This window comes from Periplaneta americana, chromosome 9 (genome assembly GCF_040183065.1).
Source record: "Periplaneta americana isolate PAMFEO1 chromosome 9, P.americana_PAMFEO1_priV1, whole genome shotgun sequence".
NCBI classification, from domain to species: domain Eukaryota; kingdom Metazoa; phylum Arthropoda; class Insecta; order Blattodea; family Blattidae; genus Periplaneta; species Periplaneta americana.
Window position 1 is genome coordinate 5,254,515 of NC_091125.1, and position 25,111 is coordinate 5,279,625.

General features: G+C 38.5%; 1 protein-coding gene across 8 annotated transcripts in view; it reads right to left on the reverse strand.

Moving 5' to 3' along the window:
- The window catches only part of LOC138705738 (zinc finger protein 665-like), a 634,676-nt gene that overhangs the window by 542,182 nt on the left and 67,383 nt on the right, over positions 1 to 25,111 (reverse strand). For 7 of the 8 annotated variants that reach the window (XM_069834313.1, XM_069834311.1, XM_069834312.1 and 4 more), the window contains one exon: positions 13,736 to 17,339. In XM_069834313.1, coding sequence (XP_069690414.1) covers positions 15,800 to 17,339 — 1,540 coding nt within the window. In that variant the 3' untranslated portion in view covers positions 13,736 to 15,799. Of the gene's footprint in view, positions 1 to 13,735; positions 17,340 to 25,111 lie in introns of those variants that run through there. The other variant, XM_069834314.1, reaches the window with a different exon arrangement.

A 25,111-nucleotide genomic window follows, 5' to 3' on the forward strand; every position in this document is an offset into this window, starting at 1 on the left:
ACTGCAATGGGGGAATCTCCTACTGATAAAAGAGTTCTCCATACTAACAGACCACATAGTAAATCTGTTGAGATCTTAAATAAGGTACTGTGTGTTGAATTCGTTTTCTTTCGATTTTTACATTTTAAAAATTTCACTAATATATATTTAGTGTAGTTCTAAATATGGTAAATTTTATTTTCTTATCTGTAACAGGTAGATGAACACATACGATCCTTTCCTTATAAAGTGAGTCACTATGGAAGGAATAAAAGTAAGAGGCGATATCTGTCATCAGAACTAAGTATTATGAAAATCTACATCCTCTATCTGGAGAAGCATGAACCAGAAAGTTACTTAAAAATCAAAAGTGGTACATCTCCTGAAAAAGTAAATGCAGAGGTGAAATATCGGTGGTTCCACAAATACTACACTGATAACTTCAACTATGGTTTCGGATGTCCTGCTACGGACGTATGTAATACATGTGCTGAGTAAGGAAACAAATTGAAATTCTGCACAAATGAAGGCTTGAAGAGACAGATGACACAAAAGCTAGCAATACACAAACGAAAAGCTTCTGTATTCTACGACAACAAGAAAAAATTCTCAAATCTTGCCAAAGAAAGAAATAACATTGATGTCCTATGTTTTGACTTCCAACAGAACTTGCCATGCCCTTTACTGTCTGTGAACGAGATATTCTACCTCCGTCAGCTGTGGGAATTCAACTTTTGTATTCACAGTGCAAAATCAACAAAAAGCACAATGTTCATGTGGAATGAATCTAAAGGACACAAGGGTGTTAACGAAGTTGTTTCCTGTTTAAATAACTATATCACAAATGTACTGTCTGCAGAAGTTGACTCTCTCTACTTGTTCTCCGATGGTTGCATTGGCCAGAACAAAAATATGACAATGGTTCATTACCTCACAACTCTGGTTGTTTCTGGAAGATTCAAGTGCATCACTCACTACTTCCCTGTAAAAGGTCACAATTTTCTTCCATGTGACACAAATTTTGCAAGAATAGAAAAAATCAAAAGGAAGAAAGAAAAAGTAGAAACTCCGAGAGAATGGGAGGACATTGTGAAGAATGAGGCACATTTCAATGTAATACGAATGAAAGGTGAAGACTTCCAAGAACATAAACAGCACTTGAGACAGTATTACAAAATGTCAGCGAAGTGCAGAGATCAGAAGTTTTCTGTTTCGAAGTACAAAATATTTAAGTACTCAAACAAGTTTCCAGGGAAAGTCACAGTTACAGAAAATATGGGAGGAACAGATTTTATGATATATTCTTTGATGAAAAATCCTTCCCAGCATGCTACGTTCAGCAACCTTTCTTTGTATGCCAATGCACTGCCTATAAAGTCAGAAAAGCTGGAAAATCTGAAACGTTTAGTGAAGTATTTATCACCAGCAGGTGCAGCATTCTATTCATCTCTCACAGGATTTTCTCAACCTGAAATAATACCGATGGACTCCGGAGAAGAAGAAACAGCTGACTGAAATTTTTCACATTAAAGATACACCGATTATTTAGTTTTCCTACTTTCAAATATTGTGATTTGTTATATTCTCAAGCTTATTACCATAATTTGTTTTACAATGTCTGCATAATAACTTAAATAAAGTGAATTTTTTTCTTCCATAACCTATTTTTTAACATGAAATGAAAAACATCCCAAGTCCATGGCTACTTATTAATAATTTCCTCCTAAATTAGGCACTGTAGGTGGTTAAAACTTTTAGGGAATGTAAAAGGAAGGATGACATACACGCTGACCAAAAATGGCTTTGGTAAAACAAAAATTTCAATAGTTATGAAGTTTTTTGTCTCTACTGAAAAAAATAGTTCTATGGACTTCGGATGTTCTGCAATTCAGGTCTTCAATTAGTCGCGTAGTCTCCAGAACAATTGACACAGTTCTCGGCGCTGGCACATGGGGAATGCCCATGGTCAGCACCACCGCACTTTACATATATGATGTTAATACGTTTTTGCGTATGTCCGAACCGTTGGCACCTAAAGCACCGCATTGGGTTCGGCACATACACACGCACAGGGACACGATCGTACCCGACAAAGATGTATTCTGGTAGGACAGGCTTTTGAAATTCAAAAACATAGTGCTCAAGGGAACAGTCAGTCCGTCCAGCTTACGCAATAAACGGTAAGCCTTGGACACGACTGCTCCGCCAGCTCTAGTTGGACCTCTTCTTCAGACATATCGTCCAGAGATTCCCTATGCACTACTCTCTGCGTGGTGTTCAGCGGGAACCCTTCGAATTTAATAGGGTAAGACCTTAGTAACTTCGCTTTCAACAGCATCTCACTTTGTTTTCGAGATATAGTCTCATTGAGGAGACCCCGTTGACATTCCCAACGAGTCCGCCGACTGTGCGTCTTACGTAAAATGGACCGATATTCTTGATAGCCTTTTCTGTTCCATCCAATGTGATACTAATAAACTTTGGAAGCGGCACTTTAACTGTTACTTTCTCAGGGTCGAAGTCCATTGAAATGTTCGTCATATTACCACCAGTCGTGCCTATTTTTGTTGTTTTGTTGTTTTACTGAGGGAGGGAGCGAAGAGCGCGATGACATATTCAACTGCCCCCCCCCGTTAGGAACCGTCAGAGTCAGCCTGCCATCAGTGGGCGTGAGAAACAGACACCTCAAAAATTCTTCGCGGTCTGTGCTGGCTATGAGGACCCCCACAGCCCGATTGCAAGCAACCCGCTTCACGCAAGTTACCCTTCAAACTCAGGATTATACACCTAATGTCAAATCTTACACCAGAGGCGAGTCGCAGTTTTAAGTCTCTACCGCGGGAATAACCGCCCGTGGCTCCCCACTCTACACTACACAATCGCCGGACTACTCGGCTGACTGCTACCTAGCCCACCAAAGCCGGAGCAATCCAAGACCGCACAGCTTCAGGGGACTTGTGGTTGATTACACTGCGACACCCATTAGTCAGCCATAACATGTCCGAGCGATATAGCCGCCCCGGCGAGCAGAGTCGGTCCCCCCATTGGGGCTCTACGTGGGTGTACTTGACTTCTGGTCCTGGCTCGGCACCTAAAATTGCATATAGGGGCAGTGGGGCAGTATGAAGGGTCCACTCTTGTTTCGTTGGTGTGCGCCCTGTCGGGCCACACAATTCGGAAGTCGCGCTCGAAGCGGTGGGACAGGACCACGGAGATAGGAAAGATTCCCGCTGGTGTGACGGGAGTTATAAGCTTACGGAACTTAGCCTAAGAATGGATTTAATGAACTAGAAGAGGAAGAAGTATGTATCCCCACCAGGCATTATTAACCAATCCTGTACTTTAGGCGGATGTGGCAAATCTGTACAGCGAGGATGGAGAGGCGAAAATGGCTGTGATGAGGTGGTGGGCACTGCGCATGGAATTGTGGCCGGCGAAGAGAAACAGAGCGATGAAAAAGGAGAATGATAAGGTCTGCGTGGTGATAAGTCGATTGATGTTCGAAAATGAAAGCCTGAGAAACGCCATTGCATCCCCCGGTCATCAACTTGGCGGAACTCACCTCGACCGGGTGTTATTTCATAAAAATCCATAAAGAAGGGACTCTTACAAGGGAAAATACGGCTAGATAGAAATGAATGGACATTGTAAAGCGATACAGGTTATACAGTGTATATTTTAGTGATTAGTTTCAACTGTGCGATGTTGAGTAGCAGAAAAATGGAACATAATTACTTGTTTGGAAACGTCGACTTTCGAGAAAAGGCAATATTTTATTATAATATAGCCTACGCGCAAGAAGCGAATGGACATTGTATACAACTTGAAATAAAATTTTCGTAGTGTTGCCTTACTTTTTTATTTCATTTTGTTCTTATTTATGACATTCGTTGAACACATGAAGACGTCACAGTTTGATTATTGACAAGTTGTGCACATGCAGGATATAATCTTCTTAATTTTTCGCAAGTTCTGCACATTCAGAAGACAATGTTGATATTTGACCTTTCCATACATAAATACATACATACAAACATACAGTCGGCCTGGTTGGCGGAGTTTGTATAGCGTTGGCCCTCTATGCTCGAGGATGCGGGTTCGATCCTGGCCGAGGTCGATGCCATTTATGTGTTCAAATGCGACAGGCTCATGTCAGTAGATTTAATAGCATGTAAAAGAACTCCTGCGGGACAAAATTCCGGCACACCGGCGACGCTGATGTAACCTCTGCAGTTGCGAGCGTCATTAAATAAACCATAATTTTTTTTCGTGGTCTGCACATACAGGAGACACTTCATTTTTGACAGGGTGAGTACACAAAAGCAGAGTTTTGATCTTTCAGAGGTGTTCACGTACCGCATTGTTGATTTCTGACTGAATTCACAGAACGTAACAATATTTCAGGCAGCAGACCACACTTAAAACCACATACAGGCTGATTCAGACCACACGTAACAGTAATTTTTTTCGGAAACCAGTACATTAAAATTTTCGAGACAAAAACAGTTGTAACTTAAGAACATATAAACTTTCACTTGAGCTTGATTCCATCAATCAGCCTTAACAAGAAGTAGGGTCAATCGTGTATCACTTTAAAATTTCACATGGAAGTCGGAGTCAAATACGGTACCATTTGATAGAGCTCTTCAAAACAAACAACTTTCATACGAAACATTTTTATAAATTCCTACTCTTTCAATGAGAAAACGTACAGAAAGACAATGCCATCGATGTTGAGAAATTTTACAAGAGGAAAATGTAAACAAGAAAATTAATGTTAACGGAAAGACTGGAAATGTTCAAACTGAGCAGCACACACCCATACTCTTCTTGTTATAACACTGTCATGACTCCTAACACTTCGGCTTGTCAAAAGACTGGCATTCGCTATTTCATGTCATCTTTTGTTGTGGGACGATCTTGATAGACGATGTTTTAACTGTCCCCAAAGACAGAAATGCAAAGAATTCAAGTGAGGAGATCGTGCTGGCCATGCCACAGGACCGCATCTCCCAACCCATCGCCAAGGGAAGAGCTGATTGGAACGTCACGTGCCACCAAAGAGAAATGAGCTAGGCTACCATGTTGCAGCCACATTACTGCTTGTGTTGCCAGTGTCACGTCTTCCAAACGCTGGTTGAGGATGTTCAGGAAATTTTCGGCCTCGGTAGTGCAGATGGTATAGCGCTGGCCTTCTGTGCTCGAGGTTGCGGGTTCGATCCCGGCTAAGGTCGATGGCATTTAAGTGTGCCTAAATGCGACAGCCTCATGTCAGTAGATTTACTGGCATGTAAAAGAACTCCTGCGGGACAGCGGCGACGCTGATATCACCTCGTCACTAGCGAGCGTCGTTAAATAAACCATAATTTTTTCTTCAGGAGTCAGCATACGTGATATCAATCAGAGTACCTTGAAATAAATAAGGTCCAATCATTCGGTGTCCGAAGATGCCACACAAGACATTGACACTCCACCTATGCTGGTTGTCCACTTCTCTCAGGCAGAGAGGACTGACTTGAGACCAGTAGTGAGCATTATGGATATTGACATCCCCATTGCTCTTGAATGTCGCTTAATCTGTCCAGAGAATACTGCGATGAAACCGGCAGTTTTGTCTCATAACCAATCGCAGAAAATCACACGACTCTGAAAATCTTCTCCTTCAAGCTGCTGGTGCATACTGATGTGGTAAGGATGGTATTTACTGCTGTTCAGAACCCTCCTCACCGTTGTCTGACTAATGCCAGATTCCCTTGCAATTCTCCTGGTCGAGTCGTGAGGACTGACAAGAACGGCAGCAATGACGTCAGCTGATCTCTCGTCTTGCACAGGTCGCGTGATACGTTTGGTCAGGCTGCAGCTGTGCAGTACACGACCAGCAAGACGCCTGATTGACGAGCACGTTGAGGCTATCTCTCTGTGTACAGACGCTCGGCAGCCTGCAAGTTTATACGATATTCGCCCAATACCATCAACATATCAAAACAATCATGATTTTTGTAAAAACGTCGCTGTTTGTAGTACATAGGAGGTATTTGTCATCACTCTTAACTTTTGGGTATTTATTTTATTAGTTACAAAAGTAATTGCAAAACTTGAAAAGTATACATACGTAGGTATAGAGAAAACAAAACACTTACTTTTTATTGCACATTGTTTGGCAATGTCACCTGAGCCCATTACGTAGCTAAGTGCAGAGTACACATTGCAGACCTGGCCGTACTGCGGTGACTTAATGAAGGAAACCCTGCTGAGCGAGCAAAGGGGAATGATAGTTTACTAGTATTCATCCCTCGCCAGTGCTGCCGGCCAATAGATCGATACTCAGCCAGGTAATTGTGGTCCACACTTGTGGAGTAACGGTCAGTGTATCTGGCTGCGAAACCAGGTGGCCCGGGTTCGAATCCCGGTCGGGGCAAGTTACCTGGTTGAGGTTTTTTCCGGGGTTTTCCCTCAACTCAATACGAGCAAATGCTGGGTAACTTTCGGTGCTGGACCCCGGACTCATTTCACCGGCATTATCACCTTCATATCATTCAGACGTTAAATAACCTAGATGTTGATACAGCGTCGTAAAATAACACAATTAAAAAAAATAAAAAAAAAGATAATTGTGCATTTGTACTATGTCAACATTAAGTGGACTTATCTCGTTTACATTTTCTTGTAACATTTCTCAAAATTAGTAGCATTGCCTTTACGTATGCTTTCTCATTGAATGGGTAGGAAATGATAAAAACATTTCCTGCGAAAGTTGTTTGTTTTGAAGAGCTCTATGAAATGTATTCTATTAGACTCCGACTCCCATTTGAAATTTTAAACTGATACACCACTGAGATTAATTCCTGTCAGGGCTGATTGATAAAATCAAACTCAACTTAAAGTTCACACGTGCTTTAGTTATAAATACTTTCGTCCCGTAAATCTTAATGCATTCGTTTCCCAAATAAATGACGGTACGGGTGGTCTGAATCACCCTGTATATTCAGTGCTCCTCCACGTCTCCTGTCAGATTCCTCAGATTCTATGAATTATATTGCATCACGTCTTCTCTGCATATAGGCCTAGAGTATATCGCATTTTCAAGCCATGGGAAAGATAATTATATTGAATTATCAAATTCAGCGGCATATTTACAAGTACAATAGTGACTCGTAGTAACTTTACTTAAAGCCATCTTTCAACATATTTCTTTTTTAAATAGGCGTTTCCTTTCACGACAGCGACAACAAGTGTTTGCCTCATATATTTTATCAATATCTGTATGGCTGCTATATCTGTTATTCTCGTAATATTTTCATATCAATACATGTTGCAATGGTTACACAATGAACAACTGCATTTGAACAAGAATACAATCCATATCTACGTCATAACATTATCAATTTTTGCGACATTTAGTGGTAGTTAGCTAGGTACGTAGGAGTACGTAGTTCATAGTCTTCCTATGATTACTACTACCGGTATCTGTGCTCCTCACGTTATATTGCGAGTAGCTATATATCATGTATTGCTTCATAAGATCGAAATGTGACGTTAATGTTTTACTTCTGAATCTACAAACAGTAAAGATGAATACACTAAGTATGGGGTCAGGATTTTCAATAGAAACAGAATGTCTCTTAAAACATTATGAATTATAATAAAATTATGAAAATGTGATACTGCTTTAAAAGCTGATATCTTGGTATGTAATTTTCTAAACAATTCATTTTGGATAGCTGTGTGTGGTTTTAATTCCTAACTCTATTAACAGGTGCATATGAAGAGCTCAAGTCCACACCTGTGAGTAACGGTTACCGTATCTGACCGCGAAACCAGGTGGCCCGGGTTTGAATCCCGGTGGGAGCAAGTTACTTAGTTCAGGCTTTTTCCAGGGTTTTCCCTCTAACCAATATGAGCAAATGCTGGGTAACTATCGGTGCTGGACCCCGGATTCATTTCACCGGCATTATCGCCTTCACTTCAACCAGGCTCTAAATACCCTGAGATGTTGATACAGAATCGCAATATAACGAACTTAAATAAATTAAAAGAGATCAAATGTAAAACAAGTTCTATATATATATATATATATATATATATATATATATATATATATATATATATTGAAATCGAGTTCTTGCTATCACTACTATGTTAGGGGTCTCCCCCATGTGAACGTGAGGTATTCTGTGCAGAAAAAGTTATATCCTCTAGTTGGCAAGATGATAAAAACCGCAATCAGGAACAGCAGTGGAAAGAGGACGGCCGCTTGAAGGAAAGGTCCGGCAGAGAGGGAGAGACATGTAGGCTACGTGTAGAGAGCAGTGCCCTACGATTAAGATACAAGTAGAACAGTGACAATGGGGAGAATCACTCAATTAATTACAGAAGAATGGAGCATAACAGTTCAAGAAATAAACTCCTCACAACACAAGACACAAATTTTGGAAAAGTTACAGAGCCTACACAAACTACTAGAAGAAAGGAAAACATTTGATAACATGAAACAAAACAGTGAAGGAAACAAAAGGAAGATTGAAGAACTACTGCAGGAAAATGCGAAAATGAAGAATAGTATCAATTATTTTGAAGAGTAGCCTATCAAAGAAACAAGAACATGATAATTTTCGGCGTAAAAGAAGTAGGACATGAATGTGGAATAGAGGCTTATGACACAGTGTGTAACGTGTGTTGGGAAGTACTTAATTTTGTCATAAGTGAAGGACATATTGAAGAAATATACCGATTAGATAAGAGAAGAAACAGACTAATTTTCGTTAGATTTACAAATATGAGAACGACAAAATTAACCATGATGAAGTGGAGAAATTTTAAAAGAACATAAATTAGACTTAAATATGATTTTGACTATGGAACAAGAAACAGGAGAAGAGGGCTGCTTCCATTCCTGAAAACAGCAAGGACTGAAGGCTAAATATGTAGATTTATGCAATACCAAGCCATAATACGAGTATGTAATGTGGGGTAAATATGTAAATATATGTAGCATCAAATTTTAATATATTAATGGTAATTACAAGATTTGGAAACATTTGTTATTTATATACGGTTATGTTGAAAGGAATATAATATGTAATTACATAAAAATCCGCTCCCTAGCATTGACCTTAAGCAACTAGCAACCAATTTGCATTGCAAATATTGCGACACTGGAAAGCAGCTCTGATAATAAATCGCAAGTGAGTTAAAGCCAGACCTTCAGAACTTGCATGTTAGCGGGAATAATGGAGCATGAATGGGAAGAGAATTAAACAACAAAGTCGCCTAGAAATCATGAATGCATAATAATACAGTAGGCCGCAGAGACAGACGGGAAGCATAAATATAATAGAATAGCATACAAACGAAAAGCAATGTAAAGAGTAAGAAAGGAACAGGAAGAAGGAATGGAAGTAGTGGAAACGGAAAAGCATCTGAGACTTAATAAAAGAAGAGAGTAGAAGATTGAAATAAAGAAAAAGAATTGGGGAATTGGAGTAAAATATATTGTCTTAACAGGAATGGAGACGAGCACGCGGAGAAGAAAATTATGATAGGAAAGAGTAAAGATGATGATAAAAGGATGAGATGGAGACATATAGGTGAAAAAGAGAAGAGAAGAGAAGAGAAGAGAAGAGAAGAGAAGAGAAGAGAAGAGAAGAGAAGAGAGGAGAGGAGAGGAGAGGAGAGGAGAGGAGAGGAGAGGAGAGGAGAGGAGAGGAGAGGAGAGGAGAGGAGAGGAGAGGAGAGGAGAGGAGAGGAGAGGAGAGACTGAAATCTTCAAGCAGGAAACAAGATTTAATTGTTGAAACTAAGTGCAAAGAAGGTCACAGGAACGTCTAGTGTGGGCAAGAAAACTTAAGTAGACAATCATTAATTTTTGTCATATTACTGGTTTTCACTTTTCAAAGGTTTTTGCGAAACATAAAATGGCCAATCCTGAATCGGGTGAGTAAAGCCTCTTCGCGTTGTGACGCTCTTGTTAACGAATCCCAACCCGGACAGTATTCATTACACTTCGTAATTTATTTCTATATAGTGCAGACCATTATCCATCGCATTGCTACCATAGTCTATATTTCAAGGAATTTTGTAAGTCTTGCCACCTCTCGCGCCAATACACCACAGTGCCATTCGTAGCACCACCTTTGGCTGCAGCATCTGCGGCCTCATTCCCTGGAATTCCAACATGGCCAGGAATCCACACTACTCCAATCTCATAATCAGAGCTTAGGAGTGTGTGGAATAGCTGCTGTGTTCTTAACACGAGGGGATAATCTGAATCGAAAGACTGCAGAGACTGAATAGCACTTAAAGAGTCGGAGCAGATTAGATATCTGCCCCGAGGTTGTCTAATTAAAAACAATAAAGCTCTGTAAAAAGGATACTATTCTGCAGTAGAAACACTGGTATATTCGCTCAGTTTATATTTAAATATCTGTCTATCTGCAATTAAGGAGCATCAAACATAATCATTTACACGCGATGCGTCAGCAAAATCTAAAGAATAATTTGAATATTGTGATAAAAGTTCACTAAAACAAAGTCTATAAACTAAAGCTGGTGTAAAATTCTTAAAACTTCGGCTCAGACTTACATCAAACAAGGGACGTCGCATAATCCACTCCAGTGTGCGAACTCATGGTAGATGGATGTCGAGATCAGAAAGCAGTTCACGAAATCGGACGCCTGCTTGACGACGTCTCCGTGAATTTCACTGTATAGGCCGTAAAAAGACGAATGATGGAAAGAGTCGTAAGAATTGTGCTCAGGCTGCGAGCGGAGATTAATCGCATATGAACACAAAAGGACATTACGTCGTCGATACAGTGATGGTTCCCCCGCTTCACAATACAGGCTCTCTATCCGACTAGTTCGGAAGGCAACTGTAGTGAGTCGAATCCCATAATGATGGACAATATCTACAAGGCGTAATTACATTTATTTGATGAGCCATAAATAAAAGAGCCATAATCCAGCGTTAATCGGATAAGAGTACCATGAACTCATAAAAGCAATACGCGGTCTGCAACCCAGCGAATCACTGACAAAAGGCGTATATTATTTACAGACTATTCATAACGGCTTCTTAAATCACGCATATGCGCCTCCCACGTTAATTTATGGTCAAATATAGAAATAAAAAATCTCGCAGCGTCTGTATATTGCAACTCCACAGCATTAAGAGGCAGTTCAGGATGTGAATGAAGACCACGATGGTTGTAGAAGTGGACTCACTGCGTTTACAGAGTGGAGAATTTAAAGCCATTGCGAACAGCCCATTCTGATAGTACGTTGATGACCAGCTGCAACTGTCGACCGATGGATGGAAGATATCGGGAGCTGTAATATGAGCTGAAGTCATCAACGTAAAACAGAGAAGATACTCAGTCACCCACACAGTGATCGCAATGCAGAAAAGATGAACGCTTAATACAGACCCCTGCGGAACGCCGTTTTGTTGAGGATGTTCGTTAGAAAGTGTGGTGCCTACTTGAACTCGGAAATACAACTCTGCCATGAACGTTGCAATAAACATTGGGAGACTGCCACGAAGTCCCCAAACATGCAGAGTTTGCAGAATTCCATAACGCCATGTGGTATCGTAAGCTTCCTATAGATCAAAGAAAACCGCAACAAGATGCTCCTTGAGGAAAGCATCTCTAATGGCGGTCTCCAGCAGAACAAGATGGTATGCGGTGGATCTGTACTTGCGAAAACCACTCTTGATATTAGATAATCGGTTTTCAGATTCCAGTACACAACTCATGAGTTTGCTTATAATCTTTTCCATAACGTATTAATTAATTAATTTCAATTAAGAACAAAGATGGAGTTCTATTAACTTCTAAATAAGACATAATAAAAGGTGCGAAGAATACACAAGCTGATTATATGAAAAAGATCCCAGCATTAATGTGCAACACAACATTGAACCTCTAATCTTAAAAGAAGAAGTGTTATGAGCTACAAAACATATAGCTAATAGTCACCAAGGATAAATGATATCCCCATAGAGTTGATCAGGAATGCTGGTGAAGAGATTATAAAGATTATCTTCGAACTTTGCAACCTTATATGGAAAATGAAATAATGGCCAGATGACTGAAAGAACCACACAGTATATATATTACTGCCCAAGAAAGGAGACAGCCGAGAACGTGCCAGCAATAGAACAACAGCTCTTACCTCACACGTTAGTAATATTATACTTAAAATAATAAACAAAAGACTTGAAAGCTATCCAGAAAGAGAATTACCACCAGAACAATCAAGTTTTATAAAGGGAAGAGGAATCAGGGACCATATCGCAAACTTAAGATGAATTCTGGAGGAAACAAACGACTTTCAACAGAGTATATTCTTAGGTTTTTTGGATTACTCCAAAGCATTTGACTGTGTCGATCACAATCTACTGTCGAGAATTTGACTGCAGTTGGGAATACCAACACATTTAATTATCATGATAAAAGAGCTTTATAGAGATCAGGAAGCAAGAGTTCGACTACAGGAAGGAGAAATAGAGTGGTTCCCTGTCAAGAAAGGAGTTAGGCAAGGGTGCATCCTCTCTCCTAGTTTGTTCAGCCTACATACAGAATACGTAATAAGAGCTGCTGAGCTGGATGACATCAATGTAGGCATAAGGATTGATGGTCACAGATCAATAACATCAGATACGCTGACGAAACTACACTGACTGCAGAAAAAAAGGAAGAGGAATTAATAACAAGAGTGTCAGACAAGAGCAACAAAGCAGGACTCAAACTAAACTAAGACTTCTACAGAACAGTATAAAAAAAACTAAAACTATCTTACTGACTTGTGAAGAATACAATGCGTGCAGCTCTGCGTTGTGTAACTTTCTCCATTCTCCTGCAACTTCATCCCTCTTAGCCCCAAATATTTTGCTAACAACTTATTCTCAAACACCCTTAATCTCTGTTCCTCTCTCAAAGTGAGAGTCCAAGTTTCATAGCCATACAGAACAACCGGTAATATAACTGTTTTATAAATTATAACTTTCACATTTTTTGACGGCAGACTAGATGACAAAAGCTTCTCAAACGAATAATAACAGGCATTTCCCATATTTATTCTGCGTTTAATTTCCTCCTGAGTGTCATTTAAAAAACCGCTATTATAAATTCTATAAAATTGAATTAAATTATTATCCCATTCAGTCCCTCTGTTAAATATCTAGGTGTGTACATGGACGAGGGCCTCAAATGGAATGTCCAAATCACACACACATGCAAGGCCGTCTTCTCCATCCCTCATTTATTAAATCGCCCGAAAAATTTTCTACCTTTTCAATTAAAAATAATTATCAACAAACATTGGTGCTGCCACATTTTGACTATTGTGACATTCTACTAACAGATTTAAATTCTAACTTAGCCCAAAGATTGCAGCGCGTTCATAATGCCTGCGTACATTTCATTTGCAACATCCGCAAATACGACCACATTACACCTTCCCTTGAAACACTCCAATGATTAAGATTACAGGACCGAAGATATATCCATTCACTCATTTTCCTATATCGCATCATCAATACTTCCTCGCCTGACTATCTCTCGGTGCATTTTAATTTCTTGTCCTCTTATCACAGCCTGGGTACTAGTTCTAAAAATGACCCTTTATTATCTATGCCTTGCCATAAAACAGCTCACTATTTTTCCTCTTTCACAGTATCAGCAATTCGTAATTCGTTTCTGGAATTCCCTACCCAGCTCCCTCAGGAACTGTCGAAAGATACTGCAACAATATGTAAAATTATGGATATTTTAATAACATTTTGACAAGTACACCGAATGACTACAAAAGTGCTTTATGATTTACAATAAACCATCAACGGAAACGACAATATAAATCACTGAACAATGGCGTTCTTTCATGAATACAAGCCAGTTAACATAAACATGGGTTCAGTCATTCAGTGTTCTGCCGAAGGGAAGGTCTTTCGATGCAAACCCAGGTTTCTCCAATCTTTCACATTTGCTGCCTTAATCTTTGTCTTCTCATATGATCCATATATCTTAGTGTCGTCTATCATCTCATATCTTCTTCTGCTCCGAACTCTTTTCCCATAGTACATCTTCCTTCGAGTACATCCTTCAGCAGGCAGTTTCTTTTCCACCAGTGACCCAACCAATTCATTTTCCTCTTCCTGATCAGTTTCAGCATCATTCTTTCTTCACCAACTCTTTCCAACACAGCTTTATTTCTTATTCTGTCTGTCCATTTCACACGTTCCATTCTTCTCTATATCCATATTTCAAATGCTTCTATTCGCTTCTCTTCTTTTCGTCGTAATGTCCATGCTTCTGCCCCATAAAATGCCACAATTCATACAAAGCACTTCACTAGTCTCTTCCTTAGTTATTTTTGCAGAGGTACACAGAAGATGCTCCTTTATCTATTAAAAGTTTCCTTGGCCATTGCTATCTTCCTTTTGACTTCTCGGCGGCATCTCATGATAATGCTTATAGAACACCCCAAGAATTTGAAGCTGTCCACTTGTTCTACTGTCTCATTTAGAATTTGAAACTTTACCATCTGTAGTTTTCTAACTATAACCATGGTCTTCGTCTTGTTTGTATTTATCCTCATTCTATACTGCTCATAGCTGTCATTTAGCTCTAGCAGTATATCCTTTAGTATCATCTCCTCTTCTGCAAACGTCATATCATCAGCAAATTTTATGTACAGTAGAGGAGGCAAGACCTGTCCTGTGATCTCAGTATATACAGTGGCTATATCACTATAAAGGGGGAAAATAGCTTTTACTTTGAGATGACCTTCCGTGTCTGTAGATTCATATAATATTACCCATCATGAAAGTAAGTCTCTTTCTGATAACTCAATCTTTCCTTTCTCACAAAAGTCACATGTCAGGTATCGCCTCCATATCTATTCTTTCCTCCTACTACCACTCCTTCCACTATTCAAACCAGTTCTAAAAACACAAGTTAACCTAATAACAAATTTATGACACAAGAGTTTTTTAATAATTCAATTCCGTGGTAATCTGGTCAGATAAACGTAGCATAATACTGAAAGTGATTCTATTGAATTTCTGAGTTACTTAAGACACATTGGGTGAAGAAGATGTCATGTTATGGCCTACTTGCTACAAAATATACAACGAGAAAGTAGCTTTATGATGCCAACAGAGTGAATGAACTTTCACTTTCTCTGCAAGTTTCTCGTCAATTGCGAATGCTCACCTTTTAAAGAACGCATTTTAAGAGTATTTCCATTCTAGTTGTAGTTTTCGTTCCCGGTTTATTGTTGACAAGGCCTAACAGTTTTAGATTACAGAACTAAGAAAAACACATTCCACAGTCATCGCATTGCCAAATCTTTTGGTCAGAATGTTTCAAAACATATTTGTAATACTCTTGGAAAAGCAACACGTTTCAAAGATGTCACCTCTCTGCCTATAGGTGTTAATGGTTTCTTAGACTACTGACCGCGGAAAAAACTTACCACAAAAATCACAATAGCAATGTTTGTTACCAATATGCTTGCGTACTAGAACGCTTAGCTACACGTAATAGCGAAACACGTTTGACGTCCGTCACATTTACAAGGTTTCTTGCCTCTGCACAAAAGTTCAAGGCTTAAAGACTACTAGAAAGAGTCGCTCAAAACGAACATCGCACTTTTAGTTTCTCGCCTCTGTGTCGGCGTTCATGGACTCTTAGGTTACCCGACTTCGAGTAACGCTTACCACAAACATCACATTTGAAAAGTTTCTCGCCACTGTGCAGGCGATCATGGGCTTTGAGGTTACAACTGTAACACTACAAACATCACATTGCCAAGTTCTCTAGCCAGTATGCACCCGGTTATGTTTACTTAGGTTACTCGAATCCGAAAAACACTTACCACAAGTATTACACTTGAAAGGTTTGTCGCCTGTATGACGGCGCTCATGTCGTTTTAGGCTACCCGACGTCGTGAAATCCTTACCACAAACATCGCATTTGAAAGGTTTATCGCCTGTGTGACTGCGTGCATGGACTTTCAGGATACCCGACTGCGCGTAACACTTACCACAAACATCACATTTGAAAGGTTTCTCACCGGTGTGCGAGCGTTCATGTTTTTTTAAGTTACTCGATATCAGGAAACGCTTAGGACAAACATTGCACTTAAAAGGTTTATCGCCAGTGTGCAGACTTGCATGGGCTCTTAGGTAAGCCGACTGCGAGAAACACTTACCACAAACGTCACACTTGAAGGACTTCTCGGCTGCGTGCAAGCGTTCATGACTTCTTAGGTTACTGGACTGCGAATAACACTTGCCACAAATATCACATTTGAAAGGTTTCTCGCCAGTGTGCAGGCGTTGATGCGTTTTTAGGGAACCCGATCGCGAGAAGCACTTACCACAAACGTCACATTTGAAAGGTTTCTGACCCGTGTGCAGAACTTCGTGTCGTCTTAGGGTACTGAAATGCGAGAAAGCCTTACCACATACTTCACATTTGAAAGGTTTCTCGCCAGTGTGTGTGCGTTTATGGGCTTTTAAGTTACACGACAGAGAGTAACACTTACCACAAACATCACATTTGAAAGGTTTATGGTCAGTGTGCAGACGCTCATGGGCTCTTATGTTACCTGATTGCGCGTAACGCTTACCACAAATATCACATTTGAAAGGTTTCTCGCCAGTGTGCAAACGTTTATGGGATTTTAATTTGTAGGACTGCGAGTAACACTTACCACACACATCACATTTGAAAGGTTTCTCGCCAGTGTGCACTTTTTGATGGATACTTAGGTTACCCGACTGTGTGTAACACTTACCACAAACATCACATTTAAACGGCCTCTCGCCAGTGTGGAGGCGTTCGTGAGCTCTTGCGACACTGGATTTCGCAAAACACTTACCACAAACATCACATTTGAAAGGTTTGACACCTGTGTGAAGGCGCTCATGAATTTTTAGGGTACTTGACAATGCGAAATCCTTACCACAAAAACCGCATTTCAAAGGTTTCTCGCCAGTATGCACGTGTTTATGGCTCCTCAAGCCACTCGATTGCGAGAAACACCTGCCACAAACATTACACTTGAAAGGTTTCTCGCCTGCGTGCAGGCGTTCGTGAGTTTTTAGGTTACCCAAGTTTGAAAAACACTTCGCACAAACATCGCATTTTAAAGTTTTCTTGCCTACGTCCTTCGGTACAGGGCCGTTGAGTTTCTCCGCAGTTGAGTAACATATTTCAGACGATTCTAATTCCAATTGTTTCTCATCTTTATGAGTCCGCGCAGGTTCTCCCGAGGAACCCGAATTCTTTGGTGTCTCATGTGCAATAGTGTGGAATTCTGATGAGACAGCCCTCTCATTGGTAGCTGCAATCCTGTCGGAAATACATCAATCTATTAAATAGCCGCAACAAATATACTGCTAATGAATATTCACACCAGAAGAAACCTATTTAATGAGGAGGTACATTATCACTAGAGATACAGCCTTGAAAATAAACGCGTCGATGTTAAAAGGGCATAACCACCACTACAAGTCATTTTCGTTTTTTCACTGCCTTTGAATCTTGGAAGGTAGGTCTATCAGTCTATGTTAAAGAGGCATATGTATCAGTACCCAATACGCGGTTAGATACATTAATTTCTATGTTTCATGTTAAATGGGCATAAGTATGGCGTTTCTGGCCTATAAAAAAACCAGTGCTGATGTTCATGCTATAGCTAGTTCCGGTATCGTAATTTCTTTGGATGTCAGTTACTTGGCGATTGTTTGATTCCAACACTTTAATCTCTCTGGATGTCAGCTAAACAACTTTTAATATTTGAGGAGAAAAATTTGCTCCGGCGCCGGGGATCGAACCCGGGTCCTTGGTTCTACGTACCAAGCGCTCTGACCACTGAGCTACGCCGAATTCAATCCACAGCACCGGATCGAACCTTCCTCCTACAGTGTTATTTCCCTTTTGTGGCCTGACTCCAAGCTAGGCATATACGTTGACGTTTATATTTCAAGTCAACTGCCATTATACAAGGAGCGCACTCAGCTGAGTGACTAATGGCCGGGATTCCGCAGTAAAGTGCTCAGCAATCTGTACAGAATCATGCACTATAACAGAAATTATTCTGTTGGACCAATTAATAACATCTCTAGTAAATAAACAACTTTTGTTAATTTGGTGGTTGCTTCTGCATGCTGTAGCTTACATTTACCGTAATTCGAGGTAACTATTGAAAGGTGGAAAATTGAGAACGAGTTGTCCAGGGACGAAGATTGTCCGTAGGAGAGGTTGGTCAGAGAAAAAAATACTGCTGTGCTGTACATTTTCCATTAAGGGACGGCTTGCAAAGAGCCAGGTCATGCTTTTTCTTTTCTGCGTCACTACTTACAGTCAGTATGATGAGCTGATAACTGTACCGGTCAGAATAAGAACCATACTCTAAGTTCCTACTGTCACTCAGGTTGAAAAGGATTCAGGAGCTGTTTCCTGTTCATGGACAAATTTTTATACTATGCGATATGGATTTTGCAGTGATCAAAAGGAAACTGCGGAGGCATAATAGGATTTACACTATTCACCAGTTAACTGAATTGATCATCATAAGCAGCGCACAACAAAAGTTCACCTGTGTTGATCTGGAAACAACTGAGATTGTGTTAGATTACAAAAAATGATGGCCTCCACTTTACATGAAATGTCCCGCACCCAAAGAAACTGCAAACAAACCAAAAGGAGAAAGGTTGTTTTTTGGAATAAGCAGCCTGTGTCATTTTCATTATAATTCAGATAACCATGGAGTAAGCCAACGAGCACAGAATACATAGAGTAGACACTAGCATCTTAATACCATTGGACGGAGTGAAGCCGGTTTGATGGACCTGACGCCATCTTGTTGCTACCAAAACATTGTAAAATAGCTATTACGTTATAGAAGATCTTATGATAATAAGAATTCCATATGTTCCTAATTTCCTGGAGGACTCACACTTTGTTTGTTTCGTAATACAGAATCGCTAAGCACGTATTTTTAGCAAAAATTACAAAACTATCGATAAATCACATATATACAGGCTATTTAAATTGACAGCTCTTCAAATTGCAGTATGGTATTAATAGGTAATCTGGAAGGTTAAACAAACAATAATGATAAAAAAAAGGAAGATAACAGTTTGACCTTATTTTGTTACTAGTCCAATAAAAATGCTACCCTATAATAATTACTTTTATAGGTTGATCCATTTGCTTCGATTTAATAATGCAACTTGCTTCTTAACGCAAATTAGCAATCTCTTCCTTTTGCCAGTATTTCGTATAGATGTCCCGATTTTGTTTAGAGAAAAAGTGGAATGCTCTTAACCATATACTATTTGATAGGCTCTTCGTTTATAGTATATAATTAGATTATAACGGCGAACAAAAGTGAAGTTTTATTACCAAGTGGGTTGAGTTAGTTCACGACCGAGTTAATGAAGCTACTATACTCTATTCCAGATGTGTTGGGAATGCAAGTAAACAGAGGCAGAGACAAAAAGCGCGGTTCACAAGCTGCCAAACTCACTTTGCGAAATTATTAATGAATACTGTCTGGAATATTAATATAGAGTAAAATAATATAATAGAGGGACCAAGGTTCGAAACTGAACTGCAGCACCATCAGATAGATGGAAAATAATGTACTCCTTATCGCAGCCTTTGTAAAATCATCGACTGTATTTAATATAGTTTTAGTTTTGGGTTTTTTTTAGATTTGACTTGGCCCGTAAATCGATATTCATTTAATATTCTATACACACTGCTCTTCCCTACTCCCAAAGTTGAACATACTTTTGAAACTACGTCTGTAAGAGATACTTCAGGGTTATCTTTCACAAGAGTCTTATACACATTTATAATCTGTATTTTTTCTCTCGTATGAAACCCTCCCCCCCGCTTGACTGGCGAATGTCCAGAACATCCTGGTTGAGAATCGTCATTCATGTCAGCACTCTACATTCAGTTATGCACAACACACTATATAAAACTAATCTGTACTTCACAATATTGCAGTTCAATGTCTAACGCAAATCAATGACACTTGTACACGTTGTTGTTAAAATAACAATAATAGTGAAAATTTATTTTACTCAATCTATTACAGCGTCGAATCACAACTGCTGGAAAGACAAGCGAGTCACAGTGAATCATGCTCTACTCTTATCTCCCGCTTGACGGCCAATGGCGTGGCGACATTCAGTTGAAGGTCACGTAATGTCTGTGACTCTCTCTCCCAGGACATCTGGAATGAACTGTAAGTCTGCAAAGCATAAGTCTGATTTCGTGATTATAAAAATTACAATAATATTAATACACTATTTCTTTTTCATCAAACGAATAGGCCTATGTGCATTCGGTTGAAGAGAAACCTCGGTACACCCATTTTCTACAGCACGCGACATAAACTTCCAACTTGGGTTGTTAGGTTAGCTTCGCTCGTACATGCTAAGTTTACAAAGCGTGTCTGATTTAGTGATTATAAAAATTAATTACAATAATATCAATACACTAATCCTTTCTCTTAATCAAACACATACGTGAACAATACGAATCTAACCGACTAACCTAGGCTAAATCATTCATTATCTACAGGTAATAAGTACATTTCACACATGCATATTTACCTGTGAAAAGTTATTCCAGGAATTTTTTTCAAAACCTGTTTGTGCAGCAATACGCAGCACATGTAGGCATACTGAAATTACTTCATTTATTAATTAAAACAACGATGCAACATCACAATCAACTGTTCATGTGCTAACCGGGAGCCCAATGTTTTGGTAGCATCATAATGGCGACGGTCTACAAAAGCGGCTTCACCTCCAAGCTGTTCATGTCTACTCTATGCATTCTGTGCTCGTTGGAGTAAGCATAGCTTCAACGCATATCAACGTGGCAGTGCAACCCACGTTCATCCTAGGCAAACATCAAGTCAGTTCGTTGAAACTGTACTCTTTCCTAATCCTGCATATAAAAACAGAACACCAATAGCTAAGACAAAGCTTGAGGACATTGTCAAGACTATCTAGTATGTTCCAGATGAACATTAGCTTTTCTAATAAAAGTTTAAGGAATGGCTTGTGTCCGCAAAAACGTATATAAATGGAGAATGGCCCAGAGCAGATGTGGAAGCATGGGGGACAGTAAACTAAGAAAACCAGCTAGAAGAAATGATATAAACATTATGAGTAATAAATAGTTAAGAGTTTGAAACACAAATGATGTATTTGATGCTATGTTGTTTTCAGTTCTTTCATTTATTTTCTTGTTACAAGAGTATACTTTAGTGGATTTTGTAATATGATTACTCTTAATACAGTACACTTAATCAAAGATTATTTGATGAAGCCGTTGTCACTTAAACAGTTCTATGTAGTCCACCTGAGATCTAATAAATTTCTCTCTTGGTTTAGTTGTGAAAATATTTTTTGTGTTTTCCCACAAATATAGTTTCATGGATATATGCCCTTTAAACATCGGTACGTTCAATTAATCTAATGTAGGCTAATGTTCAAGTATCAAATTAGTCTCAACAATTTGGACTTCACCTGTACTATATATTTTATAAGGATTACACAATGTTAGTCAAATCTTAGTTACCTTTTATTTTTAATAAGCCTCTCTGTCCAAAGTCACCTGCTTTTATCTTACTCTTTCTTCGACGTGAAAGTGCTATTTTATGCGATTGTTTCGAAATTCCGGATTAAAAATTTGCTAAAACTTTTTCTATCTCTTATTCTTGTGATATACAGAGTGATTGACGAGGATTTGCCGCTACTTACGGAGCTTACATCCAAAGACATTATGAGCAAGAATGTCACTTAAACATGTGCCCTAATCTCAATATCTTCTGAGTTACACAAATTTGAAGTTGTTAGTAAAGTACCTCTTTTCTTTAGCTTCTAGAGTAAATGAATATTACAAATAGATAATTAACTAACATTTCTTTAATTGGGTAGTGTTCTGAAGCTAAACATGTGTTGTTACTTGGTTTGTACAGATTTTGTTTTTCAATTTTTAATTAAAAATTACATTCCTGTTAAGGACTTATCACAAAAATTGATATAAATTATGCGACTTTAGGAACTTGATATTTTACAGTAGTTTAATTATGCTTCCTAATGTACAGTCTTGAAGAATTTACAAGAGTGGCGTGATTTGTAACAAATAATTGTGATAAATGCGTAAGAAAAATGTACTTTTGTAATTAAAATTCGAAAAAAAATAATCCGTACGAAGCAACTATGGAATTCGCAACACATTTTCAGCTTCAGAACACTAGTTAATTAAAGAATTATTTTATTCTATATCCGCCTGTCATAACAGGTGACCGTGTAGGTCCGGAAACAATAAAAAAAATGTATATATGGAATAAAGAGAAAAATCAATACAGTAGGTGGCAATCATAGTACAATATGCAATTTAGAAAGTTAAAAAAATTAAACATTATATAAATGACTAGCCGTAACCGTGCGCTCCGCTGCACCTGTTAGAAATAAATATAAAGTAATTACACAATTAAAATAGGACGTTTGATCCAGGGAACAACTTTTACAACAGCGCAAGATAATCTGCTTCGCTCGTTACCCAATTTTTTTTGCATTGCATTTATTGCATATATATTTTACGTATTTTAACACGATTCAATTGAGCATAGTCAAAATTTGAATTATAAAATAATGGATTGCTAAGCTAACATACTATTACTGCATATTAAATCAATACACTCTCGTTGTTCGTTAATTCTCTGAGATTAAAATGAGTGTACATATATATATATATATATATATATATATATATATATATATATATTATTTTAAGAAATACAGAAAACGAATGTACAAAATAGCCTACCAAATTTTCTGTGCATAAGAAGCTATTTTAATCTTACCTGTCCTCGATTTACTCAGACGTTACTGTAATAACATTATAGCATTATGTCCATCTAGAGAAACTACACTTTCCAATGGTGAAATAATAATTAATTATACAAATCGGTTAATTTAGCTTCTGATATTACTTCATACAAACACGGAAACATTCTCTATAGGCTATGTTTCTATACTTTCGATTGTTGATGTCCAAGGCCCCTTATAGACGAAGTCATTTGTTCTTAATTCATTGCACCATCTTAGATGGCGTTATTTTAATTTTAAAACTCATTTATCTCATTAAATATCAGCCCTATCAAAATTTTGTAAAGAATAAAACTTAACGGAAATTATTTTTAAAGAAACTTTTGTTATGTAACATTTTTCACAAAAATCAATAATAAGCGAGATACTTTGATTTATTTAATTCAGGCCCCCTTATAACCCCCCTTTTAAATAAAATATTTTGAATGCCAAATAGCCTAAAATCTACGTTACAACGAACTTAATTTATATTCCAATTTTCATATAAATCGGTTCAGCCATTATCGCGTGAAAAGGTAACAAACATACAGACAGACATACAAACAAAAATGTCAAAAATGCGATTTTCGGTTTCAGGGTGGTTAATTATATATGTTAGGACCAATTATTTTTGGAAAATCTAAAATTACGAGAAAAATTTCGGCTACAGATTTATTATTAGTATAGATTATGTAAAATGCCTATGGATTTCTTTAAGATATTTAAACAAACATTTTTAATATTTTGGGATGCCATATCATATTGTTTTAAAATGTCAGCAGTATATTTATACACCGATCCGCGGGCACCAAACAGCAAACCCCGCACCTCCCTGTGTAATCAATTTATTTATTTTATTGGGTTATTTTACGACGCTGTATCAACATCTGAGATTATTTAGCGTCTGAATGATATGGAGGTGATAATGCCGGTGAAATGAGTCCGGGGTCCAACACCGAAAGTTACCCAGCATTTGCTCGTATTGGGTTAAGGGAAAACCCCGGAAAAAACCTCAACCAGGTAACTTGCCCCGACCGGGAATCGAACCCGGGCCACCTGGTTTCGCGGCCAGAAGCGCTGACCGTTACTCCACAGGTGTGGACTGTGTAATCAAATGCATTATATCTCTCACTCAAGTGAGGAACACATGGGCGGTAAATGTCTTGTTTTCCTTGATCAACAGCTAATGCTTGAGATACAGTACATCCTTTTCGATCCGTACAGTTGGGTCCAATATTACTGCCTTCTTTTGTCTATTAAGAGCAACTATATCCACTCGTCTGTTACTACCATCCTCAGATATACAATGTACTTCATGTACTTCAAGATTGTTATTTTTCCTTAAATGTGAGACAATATAAGAGCGAACTCTATGATGACGTACATTGCACAATAAGTCTCCTTTAGGACATAATCCTAGCACAAGACCAAGAGTCTCAGTCGCCTCACATCCTGAGTTCTGCACTGTCGTGAAGTCGTTGTTCGCCTGGTACTGAGCTTACTGCTGCAGTATTGCATGACATTTTAACGGCAGTGATCCATTCTGATGACGATAATCCTACTTTCGGTTCATCTTGGAAAACTGATACTCCTTTTCCTTTATGCTGAAGACTAGCCCAAGCTTTATAGGCTTCCTTTTATAAATGTTTTCTAATTTGACCTCCAGTTTGTGGGACAGAATTGTTATTATTTTGGATTGCTAATTTCGTAAACATTCTTCAATCTCGGACACTAAATTTCTACTAATATGAAGATGTTCATCATTAACTTGGAGTAATGTCTTAGTAATATTAAAGTGCTGAATATTAGCCTCCCATTCCATTTTAACCAAGTTCAATCCCCTAACATTTCGAGGAGCATAAAGCATATTATTCAGACAATCATGTGGTAGATTTAACATTTCTTTAACAGCTGACTGAATTAATTTATCGACATCTTCAAGAAAAGAAACTGGAATCTTGCTCCATGGAGTACACTGTACAATGATAAGTAAATCTTGGCCATATAAATTGATTAAGAATGTGAAGTTTTTGATCTGGTTTCAAAAGTATGGAAGTCGATAAGCTATTTAGATCACTTTCTAGTTTTTAATAAGATTAGATTTATCAAGAACTATCTCATCTGCAAATGTAACGCCAAGATACTTAATAACATCACCATTTTTTTTTAAATTGATATTTTGTCCATTTGGTAATAGTAGTGTTCCCTCTTCCATTTGAC